The sequence below is a fragment of the Pelodiscus sinensis genome, chromosome 8 (assembly GCF_052426305.1).
Source record: "Pelodiscus sinensis isolate ZL-2025 chromosome 8, ASM5242630v1, whole genome shotgun sequence".
NCBI lineage: Eukaryota > Metazoa > Chordata > Testudines > Trionychidae > Pelodiscus > Pelodiscus sinensis.
The window spans coordinates 16,215,689-16,230,025 of NC_143059.1; the positions used below are offsets into that span (position 1 = coordinate 16,215,689).

At 45.8% G+C, this 14,337-nt stretch overlaps 1 protein-coding gene across 2 annotated transcripts in view; it reads left to right on the plus strand.

Annotated features, from left to right (window-relative positions):
- Window positions 1–14,337, plus strand: part of CDHR1 (cadherin related family member 1) — a 62,745-nt gene that overhangs the window by 13,695 nt on the left and 34,713 nt on the right. For both annotated transcript variants that reach the window (XM_025189622.3, XM_075934805.2), the window contains exons 6-9: window positions 603–689; window positions 5,794–5,910; window positions 8,780–8,923; window positions 11,787–11,865. In XM_025189622.3, coding sequence (XP_025045407.2) covers window positions 603–689; window positions 5,794–5,910; window positions 8,780–8,923; window positions 11,787–11,865 — 427 coding nt within the window. The remainder of the gene's footprint in view (window positions 1–602; window positions 690–5,793; window positions 5,911–8,779; window positions 8,924–11,786; window positions 11,866–14,337) is intronic.

Genomic DNA, 14,337 nt, shown 5'->3' on the forward strand with positions numbered 1-14,337 from the left:
TCAACTCAGTGTTTAGCTTAAGTTTTCGGTTATGTTTTGAATATCACTAAAGCATGCAGTAGTGAGGAAGCGGTGCTGTGGTGTTCTCCACTCCCTGAAAGCACACTGTCCTCTGGGGGGAGGCTATGATGCTAATTTGCACAATATTTTCCATTGAAAGCCTACCTCTGCACCAGCTGAAGTCAATAGAGATTTTACCACTGACTTCAATGGGAAGAGGAGCAGCAGCAAAGGAGAAGGACATTCCTCTGTCTCCTTGCCCCCTAAATAAGCATTTTCTCTTCCATTTCTGCCTCAGGAAATTTTTAATATATGTCCTTCCTCTTTCACTCCATTTCCCCCTCATTCACACCCCTGCTCATACATGTGTCCATTCACTCTCCAACATATTCTATATTTCGTCCTCTCCTCCTTTTCAGTTGCTTTTTCATCTGCCTTCTCCATCCACCATTCCCACCTGCTTTTCTTTCTTTGGTTTGTCATTCCTTTGCTGCTTCCCAGCCTTCTCGTCTTCATTCTTCATTTCTTGCCTCCCTCTCTTATCTTTTACTTTGCATTACTCTGCCAGTCCCTCTGATTTCAGTAACTGTTTTAATTTACAGAACACCCCCTCAGGGAGCAGTATCTTTAAGATCGAGGCAGTGGACAAAGACACAGGCTCCGGGGGAAGTGTCACCTACTTCTTGCAGGTATGATCATGATGCGCATGTTTAAAAGTAGTTTCGTTTGCTGAGGTGTTCCGGCCCCATGCGAGAAATAAAAAGAAGGTCATGTAAGTGTCTCACCGTAACAGTAGGCGTGATCCCAGATAACTATTCTGGAATAGCTTATTCCGAAATAACTGTGCAGTGGCCCGTCAGACAGTCCCACTCCTGCCTTCTCTGATCCCTCCTCAGCCTTCCTCAGCTGCTTCTAGACACACGTGGGTCCCTATAGTGCTTCAGCTACAACACTCCTGCTTCTCATTGTCCTCTCTCCTGGCTACTTATTAGGCCTGGTCTGCACACAGGGTGGATAGCTAGTTTGTCAGTTGGTGTAGGAGAGTGATGTTTTTTTTTTACTGGAGTAGTTCTACTGGTACAATCCCTAGTTATGCAGTTAGATTAGAGACAGGTACCCTAGAGCAGTATAGATTATTTCCCTTCCTGTATGGGGATAAACTATATTAGTAGAACTACATGTGCACCAGTATACTGGCATCCACAGTCGGGAGCATGTACTACTTTAACTATGCCAGGAAAGCTAAAGCAGCACAACTTTTACACAAGGTAAGATCTTAGGATGGAAGAAGGAAATAGCACTGCCAAATCATCAGGTGGATCAAAAAACCTCTGTCTGGACTCCTGTTAACTCCATATAACGGTTAGTCAGCTGAGAAAGAAGTTCTCAGGTGACTGGTTCTGCATTCTGCATTGTGATCTGATGGTGCAGTAGGGTCCATCTGCCAAAACACTAACACATGCAGCTAAATATTTTTTGTTACCTCCACCATGTAACATTCACACATCCTTTCACTTTTGCTACTTTCCTCCAGCTAATACTTACAACACTGATTAACTTATGCAGTGTTTTAAGGTCCTGACAGAACATTTGTCTCCTGCTACATCACTGACATTATCACGTTTCCTGCTTCTTTTTCTCTTCCCCACTTAGGCTACGCCAACACCACACAATTATTTCAGAATAAGCTATTCCGGAGGAAATATTCCAAAATAGCTTATTTTGAAATAGCATGTCTGTGCTACAGAGAAGCCTGGAAATAAGTCCAAGGCAGGTTCCCCTAAAGTGGATATGCTATCCTGATTTAGAACCACAGGAAGCACAGGGGGAGAAATTACTTTGAATGGCCTGGGGAAATTACTTTGAATGGCTATTTCAAAATAGCAGCAGTGGAGTATCCACACTACTGCTATTCTGAAACAGCTATTTCAGAAGAGGTGTTATTCCTCAAGAAATGAGGTGTAAAAATGCCGAAATAAGTCACCCGTTATTTTGAAATTATTTTGAAATAACGGGCTAACTGTGTAGATGCTGCTGTGTAGACATACCTTCAGTCTCTTTCTTGTTTGTCTGGAGCCTAGGCAAGTAAGTTCTATCACTTTTGCACTATCTCAGGGTCTGTCTGCACTGCAAAGTTTTTCCAGAAAAATAGCTGTTTTTCTGGAAAAACTACACTTACGTCCACACTGCTATTGCGTTCTTTTAACAGAAAGTCGAAAGAACTGAGGAGTTTTTCCGACAGTGGTAAACCTCTTTCTAAGAGGAAGAAGCCGTTTTCTGAAAAAGCTTTTTTGGAAAAAGGCATGTGTGGACACAGAAGAGAATGTTTTTTCTAAATAAGAGACCTTCAGGAAAAAGCACAGGTGCCCTGGTGGCCACTCCATCCACAGTAATCACAATTGAAATGTGACATAGTGTCCAATCAATGTGTCCAATCAAAGCACATCCCTTTTTCATTGCGCTTTTGCTGTGTAGACACTCTCTTTCAAAAAAGGTCTTTCCAGATCTCTTCTGGAAAAGCTTCTTCCAAAAGAAGCTTGGAGTCTAGACATAGCCTCAGTGAGGAGAAGTACAAACAAAGTTGCTGCCTTGGATGAACTAACAGTTGTTTCATAGGGATGTGCTAAAGGATTGTCGTGTTCCCTAGTCAAGGCAATCCTGTAAAGAACAGGTAGATACAACCTGAGCTACAATTGCTAACAATTTAGCTTGCAGCTGAATTTAATTTTCCCCAGTAAGGGACAATGGTAGACATTGACTAACACATTCATTATAATATTTACTTAGACAAAGTGAGTGCAGGAATTAATGTCTACTTGAGAAAATGCAAATATTTATGTTGGATTAAAGCTAATCTTCTTAACATGAGATAACTGAAAGAAAAGACACCCTAAACCAAATTCTGTAAGCAGCCAAAAAAAAAAAAAAAACCCCACACAAAACAAACACTCTGATCTTACTTTGATCTAACTCTTATTTTAAATTCAATCCCACTTACAAATCCAGTCTACAATTCTGACAAATCCGTCAGATCAAGTCACTGTATGAAAACCCATTTCTCTTGCAGAAATTGAGTGTCTTGCTTCTTTTTCCACAATCATTTTTGTTCTGCTATTTGCCACTTTAGTCCACTTTTGAGATGCTAGTGACCCTCATTTTCTCCTTATCAAGAGACAAAGCTAGCAGAGAATATGTTGTCATAGTCCAGGGGTGGCCATCCCATTTAACAAAGAGAGCCAAAACATCAGCGGAAAAAATGTGAAGAGCAGCACCAGAATTGTCAAGCAAAAAAAAGAAAAGAAAAAGGAAAGCCCCCCCCCCAGAAAAGTCAAGCAAAAAAAAAATAAAGGAAGTTGCCCCTTTAAGAAACTTAGGCTTTTTGGCCATATCAGACGCCCATTGACGGCCGCCATCTTTGGCTCTATTTTGAATCGTCACCCTGGTGAGCACAGGGAAGACAGGGGACGGAGGTGGCGGGGGGTGGGGGCTGTTTGTGGGGGTGCAGTAGCGGCTTCGTGAGCCTCACTTTTGGGGGAGAAGAGCTGTGGGTTGGCTACCCCTGTCATAGTCTGTCACTGAAGAGGCATGATATTTACACAGCATTGTTATACTACCATGACTATTTCCACAGGCTGTGCTTTTGTATGACAGCATATTTCTATTTGTCTTAAATCTGTATTAGAGTGTTCAACAACTCCTAAAACTCCTTTGTGGCAGAAATTTTCTAGATTTGAGCTCTTCCTGAAAATAATTTTTTTTTAATTTAAAGAAAAATTGGTTCAGTCATTTTTTAATTTGAGGACTCTGAACAAATATATTTTCCCATTACAGGTATAAAAAAATCATGATTGCAAACTTTGTGTGAAAATGGTATATGCAGCCAGGTTCGATGGATGTAGAACATTGACATTTGGCACACACATAATCTTATCATTAAGACAAGCCCTTGAGTGCCTGGTTGAAATTTGTTTTTAATATGACCAAGTTATGTCTTTTGAAAATCTCATACATTACACATGTAATTCATTTTTGCATAGTTTTTCACTAAGCTCACAAAATGTGCCGCCAACAAAGGCTGTGCCATCCATGTATGCATGACTGATATATCAGTCTAGGGCTATGTCTAGACTAAAGACTTCTTTTGGAAGAAGCTTTTTTCAGAAGACATCTTCTGCAAAAACTTCTTCCAAAAGAGAGCGGCCACACTGCCAAAGTGCATCGAAAAAGCGATATGCTTTTTCAAAATAGAGCATCCAGATTGTATGGATGCTCTTTTACATGTAAGCTGTGATTGCTATGGATCACACTAGGGCACCTGTGCTTTTTCTTCTTTCCTCTTCTTCCGAAAGAACTCCCACTTCCCCATCCACACACGCCTTTTTGTGAAAGAGCTCTTTCTCAAAAAGGCTTCTTCCTGGTAGAATGAAGATTACCAATGCCGGAAAAAACTTCTGTTCTTTTGATTTTCTTGTGGAAGAATGCAGTTGCAATGTGGATGTTCCTTAAGTTTTGTCGGAAAAATGACCGTTTTTCTGACAAAACTCTGTAGTGTAGACATACCCTAGGGGAAAAAGCTCCAAAACAACCATTGGCTCAGTCCCTGAGTGCTCCTAAATATTAAGAGTCAGAATTGCATTTAAATATCCCCCGCGGCATTTGAATTTACATGGCTGCCGCTTTTTTCCGGCTTGGGGATAAGCCGGAGAAAAGCGCCAGTCTAGATGTGATTCTCCGGAAAATAGGAATAAGAAATCCTCCGGAAAAAGGGCTTATTTTCCAGAGAATCGTGTCTAGACTGGCACTTTTCTCCGGCTTATCCCCAAGCCGGAAAAAAGCGACAGCCATGTAAATGCAAATGCCGCGGGGGATATTTAAATCTCCCACGGATTTGCAATTCCAACTCGTCACATTAGCATCCTTTTTCCGGAAAGGGATGCCAATGTAGACGTAGCCAGAGAGATCAGAATAATTCATGTGAAATTAATCACATGAATTATTCATTACACATTATTTATCCACCTTTGTTTATTCTACACCAGTGTTTCTCAACTGACCTCTGGAAGTCCATGAGGGAACTCCAAGGGGTTTATGGGCCACACCGATCAACTCCCTCTCCTCGCCCCCCCCCCCCCACCTGCCCATTAGTGCCTCCTGGCGCCTGAAGCCTGGGGCTAAGACAGGCTCACCTGCCCTAGTTCCACACAGCTCCCAGAAGTGGCCACCATGTTCCTGTGGTCCCTAGACATGTGGGCAGCCATGGAGGCTCTACACCCTACCCCTGCACAAGTGCTGGTTCTGCAACTCTCATTGGCTGGGCACCGCAACCAATGGGAGCTTCAGGGGCAGAGCCTGCGAGCATGAGGGCAGCATACACTGTCTCACTGGACATCCATGCACCTAGGGGCTTCAGAGACCTGATGGCTGCTTCTTTGGAGTGGCAGTAAGCGTCACTGGCACCCCAAACCCCTTGTCCCTAGCCCCACACCAGAGCCAGTACCCCCAGCCAGAGCCCTCACCCCCTTCTACATGCTAACCCCCTATCCCAGCCCAGTGAAATGGAGGAAGAGAGGGAGAGAGTGAACACCAGAAAGTGTGTGCGGGGAGGAAGGGATGGAGCAAATGCAGGGCCTCAGTAAAGGGACAAGGCAGGGGGTCCCCAAATTTTTAAATCAAAATGGGGGCCCTTGGGTTGCTAAACTTTGAGAACAACTGTTCTATATCTTTAGCAAGTTAGTCCCAACACCAGTCTTTTCACTATACCTGTAACCTTTCACCACTTTTCTTTTCTTCTAGAACATCCACACTAACAAGTTTACCATAGACCGACACAGTGGAGTTCTTCGCATCAAAACAGGGATCACGCTAGACTATGAAAAAGCAAGAACTCATTTTGTCACCGTGGTAGCAAAGGTATCAAGCCCTTTCTTGAGTGGGGAAGCAGGTGGGGAAGAGCTGTAACTGGGGAAAGCTATATCAGAGGCTGGTCCAGAGAAGAATTAGACCTAGAGGAGCAAGCCTTCCAAGCTACCCTCATTCTAACCAGTGCAGTAATCAGTAGTGTACGTGCGGAAGTAGGACCCCACCACGATGAAAGCATGAAGCAATCTGGGAGTCGGAGCTATCAGCACACACAGCAGAGCAATGTACTGCAGTACTGGCAGTGCCTGTGTGCATCACTGCTCTTTGTCAGCATGGCAGGTGAAGAATAGTCACACTGCAGAACAGGTGACACATCTCTTCTCCAAAGCTAGTGTCTTTTCTTCCCTTCTGGCACTGCTGGAGGCTCATCACCGACTGTAGAACTATTGATTCTGAGGTGCAGAGACTTGCAGAAATACATGGGCCATGTTGCTCTGACAGATGTGTTTGGGCAGGTTTCATCGGGTGACACCACTTCTTCTAGGCCACAAAGAACATTCTTGAGGAGCTACTGAGTGCTCCTGTGTTCTGGCAGAAGACATAGCCTGGGCATTCTTTAATTTTCAGGGGCCAGGCAGACGCAATGGAGGAGTTTGTGGCAAAATGTTGCCCAGATTCATTGACCTCATTATAGTGCTGAGTGTCAGGGGGGAAGAAAGAGAGTGGACAGAGCCCTGTATAAGGGTGCATCTAACTGCACCGTAGGTCGAAATGAGGTATGCAATTTGAGCAAATTATGCATCTTGTTTTGATCTTATGTCCAAATAGCTTATTCTGTCAATTGGCGCTGTCTACACAGAACCACATTTCAAAATAACCCGACATTCTGAAACATCCCTTACTCCTCGTGGAATGAGGTTTACAGGGACAGCAGAATAGAGAGTCTGTTATATTTCGAAATAACAGGCTTGCTGTTAAGACGCGGGATAGCTATTGCAGGATACGCCAGTATCCCAAAACAGCACTGCAGTGTAGAGGTAGCCTAAAAGTGCTTTATTCTAGTTAAAGTGGGGGTGCAAAATAATTCACTGTTTTAAATGCCAGCATAATTATGAAGGGCTTAAAATCTTCTCATCTGCTGAGTCATCTCTCTAATTGGCTCCATTGTGTCAGTAGCATGCAATAGAGATGATTATATCCCAGCCACTTAACAATTCCCAGCTTTATGCTCTTCCTCAGCTTTGACCATGTCACAAGACTCCCTAGGATGAGGTGGGGGACTTTCTTCTAACAGAAGCTGCTGACACACAGGAAAAAATCCATTGTGGGCCACGCAAGTCGTGCGGGGGGGCACAGAAGCTCAGAGCTTCCCCCTGTAGTGGTTGACTGGCACTCATGGCTCCAGCCTCACAGGGGACCAGGGGGCTCAGGGTAGGATCAGAAAAGAGGTGTTCTCAGTCTGGGGCTTCAGGTTGGGGCAGGGGTGCAGGACAGGGTGAGGGCTCCAGATGGGGATGCAAGTTGTACAGTGGGGCAGGGGATGAGGAGGTTGGGCTCAGGAGGGGGCTCTGGGCTGGAGCACAGGGGTTTGGAGTGTGGGAGTGGGCTGAGGGCTGGGGCAGAGGGTTGGGATGCAGGATCTAATTTGGAGGAAACTAATGTGTGGGAGGGGTTTCGGACTTGGGACAGGAGACTGGGATGTGGATGTGGGTAGGGCCGGCCCACAACATTTTGGCACCTGAGGTGGGGAGCTCAAATGATGCCCCCATGCCCCCTCACTGCACCAGCAGCAGACACAATTTTCTACATTCTGGGTCCTAGTGGCGCCCCCCCGCTACAGTCTGGTACCTGAGGCAGCTGCCTCAGTTTACCTCATGGTAAGGCCAGCCCTGGATGAGGGGTCCAGGATCTGGGAGGGAGTTGGGTGTGCGAGTGGAGTTCTGACCTAGGGCAGGGACTTTGGGGTGTGGGAGGAAGGGCAGGGTGTGGGCTCCAGGAGAGGATCAGAGGGCAGGGGCTGGAGGTTGGGATGAGGGAAGGAGTGAGGCATAGCAGTGCAGTGGGGCAAAGGCAGGCTCCCTGTCTGCCCTGGCTTTGCACTGTTCCCTGAAATGGCCGCCATGTCTGACACTTCTGCAGGCACCTCCCACTCAGCTCCCACGGGCTGCAGTTCCTGGCCAATGGGAGCTGTGGAGTCAGCCCTCGGGAGTGGGGCAATTTATGGAGCATCCTTGATCTCCCTGTGCCTACGGGCCTCTGGCCCATGAAATGGACATTTGCCATTGGCCAGATGAAATTAAGCAGCAGGCTGGGGTTTCCCCACCCCTGCCCTAGGAGACTGATCACATGCAGAATTTAATCTTCCCCTAGCAATGCCTAACCTGGAACATGAAAAGTTATAGATGGCCTTCCAGATTTGACCTCTTCTCGCCTCCTTGTTCCTGTAAAGTCAGATTTTCTTCCCTAGCTGACATTGATAAATAGGAGCTGAAACACAAAACAGCACATGTGATTTCATGTACCAGCACAACCCGTGTACTGTTAAAGATGACTCCAGAGACACTCAGGGCTGCCTGCTCAATCAAAGAGGAAACCAAACACAATGAAAATAGAGGGAATAGAGCAGAGCGGAGTTTTCTATAGCTATTGGCATTCCCTGATTCACTTTAAAGCGATCTGTTTAGTTGTGATGTGTTATTGTGGGTACTGGCCATTTTCTTGCTAAGAGTAGAATCAGTATCTCCTGACATTCACCTTATGATTATTCTGGCCCCATGTGTGATGCAGGAGATGCATTAGTCATGGGAGTGCACATGTGAAGGCTAATCAGGAGTGTGTGGTTATTAGCTGATAAATCTACAAACTAGAGTTCCAGTGGGTGAATTTCAGCATAATGCCTGGCCCATGCATTCTGTTGTAGGACGGCGGCGGGAAGCTCCGCGGGGACAACAAGGTGTTCTCAGCAACAACCACAGTCACTATCAATGTGGAAGATGTCCAGGACACCCCTCCTATGTTCATTGGGATGCCCTACTATGGCTATGTGTATGAGGACACCCTGGCGGTACGTATCACTTCTACCTCCAGGAGCCCCAGAAGCAATGGAGTCACTTTTCAACATGACAAAGCCTTGGAACCAGATGCCACAGTGGTTTACAGCACCAGCCTTGCCATTCTGGTTCAAAATCTGATTTGAACTTTACGTTCAAACTCTGACGTGAACCTGAAGTGAAATGAGCCAGGTAAATTTGCTGGTGCTTATTTGTGTCCATCACAAAATCACAGAGGACCCTCTCCGGCTCCCCTTGAACTCAAAGGGATTTTTGACTTGTACGAGTAGGATCAGACCATGATTAAAAGCCACTCAGTGGCAGGGTTTGCAGCCCTTCTGAAAGTGATTGAAAGCTCAAATCCAAACCCCATTAATCCAGTCACCCCTGCAGAGATCCTCCAGAGGCTTCTGACGATTGCTGCCAGTGTTGATCTTAGATCTAAATGAAGCTATATTGAGAGGTCTCTTCTGGAGCCATCAGCTAGCTCTACAGTGTATGGCTCAAGGGAAACACTATGACTCTGCTCCCCTCCTGCCCTATATGCTGCCAGAGTCTCTTGGAGCTACGAGGGAGGAGTTGTCCCGGCCATGCCAGTGATGCGGGATGCTGAATGTAGGTTCCAGAGCTGGACTGGCCAAGGTGCCTATGCCGCCTGCAGTCAGATGACAGCTCTGAAACCAAACTGTCAATTGGACAAATCATTCGTGGGTGGAGACCAGTGTGCCCTTTATTTTCCATCCTTGAGAGGAGGACGTTTGGGCTTGTGCACCAATACTGACGTCATGTGCGCTTGTTTGGATGAGTGGCACCCCCTAGCTGCTAACAAAATTATGTATATACAAGTATATATCTCCCCCACCCCCACCCTGTGCTCCTACCATGTCCTGGCATGCTACTCCCTACCCAGTATCTTCCACCCCATCCCCTTTGCCCCGCAACACCCATGCCCAGCTGCCCCTCACCCTCTGGCTACAGCACCCTGCACATGGGCCTAGTTTGCCCAGTCCTTAATGCCAGCCCAGTGACAGGGAAACTGCAGCTCCAGTCAGCCGCCACCCACCACATGGTTCCAGACAGCCCGGCCCCAGCTGCCCACCATATAGCTCTGGTCCACACACAGCCCCATCCCAGAAAAGCTGAACAGCCACTGCACAGCCCTGCTGAGGAGGTGGGCAGGCTTCAAATTCTTGGCACACCCCTGCACAGGCATGCACCTTAGAGGGAACCATGATGGAGACATGTCAGTGGCTGCCACTGAGGCAATGTCTCCATCAAGTCATGTAATATAAGAACTAGGGGTCATCACATGAAATGAATAGGAAGCAGGGTTTAAAACAAACAAAAGGAAGTTTTTCTTCATGCAATGCACAGTCAACCTATGGAACTCCTTGCCAGAGGAGATTGTGAGGACCAGGACTTCAACAGGGCTCAAACGAGAAGTAGATTTCTGCTTGAATTGAACCCAAAAACTTAAAACTGAATTATTTCAAACTTTTGGACAGCTGGTGAATTTCAGTCCACGTCTGAATATCGTAAGTGATTCCAGGCTTTGCAGTGAGTCACAAGCCTAACTAAAACCTAGAGGGCGAATACTCCCAAAGTGTGACTTAGAAACTTTAATTCATATGTGTGGTTTGTGCCCATCACTAGTTCTTTTTTATCAGGCTCTATCTGCTTGCCATGGTGGTCTGTTCCCGAGGAAGTAAAAAGATAAAGTACTTCCAACCATTGCAGAGTAGAATTTACTGCCTCAGCTTGGGCTAACATGCTCAGCATTGCCATGAAATGCTTACATGGGTCCACCAGCCACCCTACAGGGGAGCAGAGCTGCATTTGCTTAGATTCTGTAGCTGCCCAGAAATGACTGTGTAAGAAACAGCAAACGAGCAGGTGGGGAAAGGACAAGTCAGTGCAGTGTTTTGATTACAGACAGGATTAACAGTCGTGAGCCACAGTTGCAGTTTGCAACAACCGCGCAACCCAAATGCTGGAAAGGGTGCTTCTGCCTTTCCCATGGATTCTTACCTTGGGCTGACATTAAAATGATTGGCATGATCTTGGCTGTAGTGGGCTGTAGAGGGAACGCTCTCACTGTGAAAGAATGGCGCACATGACACTGAACATAACCATTATTATCATCACCACAAGGGAAACCTAAATAGGCCTGACGCAGGGGCTAGTTGCCGCTGATTTCCTGAACAACGCCATCCCTTGCTCCACCTAATAATGACAAGGTATCCTAGGTCTCCTTCAGTCGATCTCTGGTCAGCTGTATTGCTTGGCCAGCTGGCTCACAGACGATAAGCCTTGATAACAAGTAATCCCAGGCAAAGCACCTCCAGTCCTGGGAAATTTTCGTCTCCCCTTCACCAGATTAAATGACATGGATGTCCCCCATTTGGATCCCCGCATGGCTCACACACACACTGCCCTATCAGCGCTCAGTGTGTCATGCTAAGAGCATTTATCTGACTGAAGTATCAACCCCCAGGACAGAATGGGAAAGTGTGTACAAGCAGCGCGGGTCTCAAAATGGCCTGGACCGACTGGTCCCTCTGCTGCAGCACATGGATTGGAAGGTGGGAGTTCTACTGATAGAAGAACAGAGGGAGGCTGCACTGCCCCAAAGCTAATCCTGAGCCCTACCCGGCCTGTAGTTCATCCAGTCAAATGGCCTGATACAAAGTCAAGCTGTGATTTATTTTCTGACAGGAGCGTGGGCCCTTGGTGTCCTTCTCATACAGCCACAGCAAGAGCACCTATCACTTGGTTATAGGAGGAGAACTGGCTGGAGTGGATTTTATTAATATTCACTAGCAATCTCACTGCCCTTTGCTCTTGCTACATAAGTTGTAATTCCTCATTTCTCCCTAGGGCTCTGAGGTACTAACTATCTCTGCTCTTGACGGGGACCGAGGAAAGCCTAACAATATTAATTACTGTCTTGTGAATGGTGAGTAGACAGTTTGCATTTAATCCCAAGTGATATGAAAGGTAGACATGGCATTGAATTAGAATGTAGCAGGCTAGGGTCGAGTAAAGCTGAAGATACTTATGAAATAGGGTCTGACACTGGAGACTAATCCTGGATCTTGTCTAGCTGGGGGCAACCCAACGATTATTCACTGTGTTCTAGGGTTTGTTTCATAGAGCTCCATTGCTCATATTTGAATAGTTTATTTCTCTTATTTGCTGTTTGTTAAATAGCAACAGTGCGCTTAACTTTACTTGACATCAAGGACTGAGGGGCTTCCCTATGTAAGCTGGTAGCCAACAGAACACACTAGAAGAGCCATGCCAATTCAAGGCCAGCTGCTTTTTTCACGTTTCTGTGTATGGAGGTTTCACTAACAGGAAGTGTGGGAGCAGAAAGGAGAGGAGGGAACCAGTCATGGGTCTGGAGTGGGAGGAGATGAGGCATATTCTAGCCAATCACAGCTCTGGGGGTGGAGGAGTAGGTATAGAGGGAAGAATGTTGCTTTATTTCTCCTCACCCCTATGCAAACACCACTATTCTATATCTTGAGTTGGTTGCTGTCAAAATGCAAGGAAACCATCCCATGCAATTATTACTTATATGAGGAGTAATTGTTATTACATTTTTTGTTTAAAATCACCTTTTGGTTTTAAAAAGGAAATGTTCAGCTTCAAAATAACCCAAGTTACCTGTTTCCCTGTGAGAATTGGACAATATCATGATATATTGCTCCTTGAAACAACTATTGACTTCAGCTTCTGCTGAGTCAGGATTTACTTTGCAGGCTTATGAATCTTTATGATTTACTGCCACATACGCCTGTATCATTCAGTGTGGCATCTAACGAACTTTAATGAAGTTGCAGGTATTGCAGATATTAGCAAAATGAGGCATTACTGGACAGTTTAAAAATGAGCATGCCTGCCAAGTTAGCAAGAGAGCAGAATGGTGGGCCTTCGTGTAATCAGCCGTTTTTTTCTGAAGAGCACAACTCGTCCGAGAGTGACTTTTCAGTTTGATTTCCTTGCAGCAACTGTGGGAAAGTACATGAGCCCACGGGCACTGCCACGAAACCCAGTTCATGGCCCCATTTCCATACATGTTGCAAAGGCCGGGGGAGAAATCTCCCTCATAAGTCTCCCTTTCACACTAATGAAGTATTTGTAAATAGGCTGGCCTCCTGCCCCTACATTTCACTTTCTCTATGCAGCAGGCTACTTTTGTCAGAGGAGGTGGGGCAAAAGGAGTGGGCAGCAAGCCCTATGTAATTATTATATTGCCAGAAGCTGCCTTCTGCTTTGCTCTGTGAGTGAGCCAGGTCAGAAAGGGACAACAGCCCCAATGATAAGTCTGATGCTCTGCCCGGTCACAAGGAGGAGCGAGAGTGTAGAAATCAGTGCACACACCTTCCAGCTCCACCACCTAGCTTCTGCCTGTGAGCCTCAGTGGGTGTTCAGATCACAGTTTGACCCTATAGCCACACAAGGTCTTTTTACACAGTATCGTCTTCTAGGAGGTTGAGTTTTAATGCCCAGACTGCTGAGGCCAAAGAGAGGTATGCTGCAGATAGAACAGCCATTTTCTGGTTAGATTGTCAAACTTCCCACCTGAGCTGATATTAGTGAGGTTCTTGTTTTTGCCAAGACATTATTAGATATTTACTAACTAGACTGAGAAGGCTCATTTTTCTTTCTGTCTGTATATTATAATCAATATGTCAGAATGTGACTGGTAATTTGGAGCATCCAGCTATAGGCACCTGAAAGGAAACTGAATTTCATTACTTTGTAAAAATCAGGCCTTTTTAAATCAGTGCAAGCAGGGAACCCAAAATTAAGTGTGTTCAGAGCACCAATCATTGTTGAAATATATGTCCAGTGAATCCCATTCTTATGTTAGCCCCTCTTTCTAGCACAAGAGTACTGTCTTGTTGGGTTTATTGTGCATCTGGAGGATAAAGATATGTAGAAGGAGAAATGCTCTTGACCTTGTTCCAGTGTCCATCCTCATGTGGCATCCCTGCTGTGCATTTTGCATATCTCACTGATTGCTTATTTGCTTCATAACTATCAGAAGCCTCACATTCCTTTGAAAACCAATGGCACAGTTTTGGAAGTTGTGAGGAATACTTAGTTCCAGGTGATACAATGTATGGGCTTTCCTCTACACGAGGCGTACAGATAGTTCGGAATAACTACGTGGTTCGAACTATCTAGCCCGTGCCGCGGGTAGCCGCGCGGCACAGGGTTCGAACAAGCCGGCTTTTAAAAACGGCGGAGCCGGCTTTATGCTAATGAAGCCCGGGAAATTCAAATCCCGGGCTTCATTAGCAAGTTCGGTATGCATACATTACCCCCCTAGTTCGAACTAGGGGGGTAGTGTAGACATACCCTTGTTGCCTAGTGGCTAGATAGAAACTACCACTTTTTTTTTATACTGAATACTGTA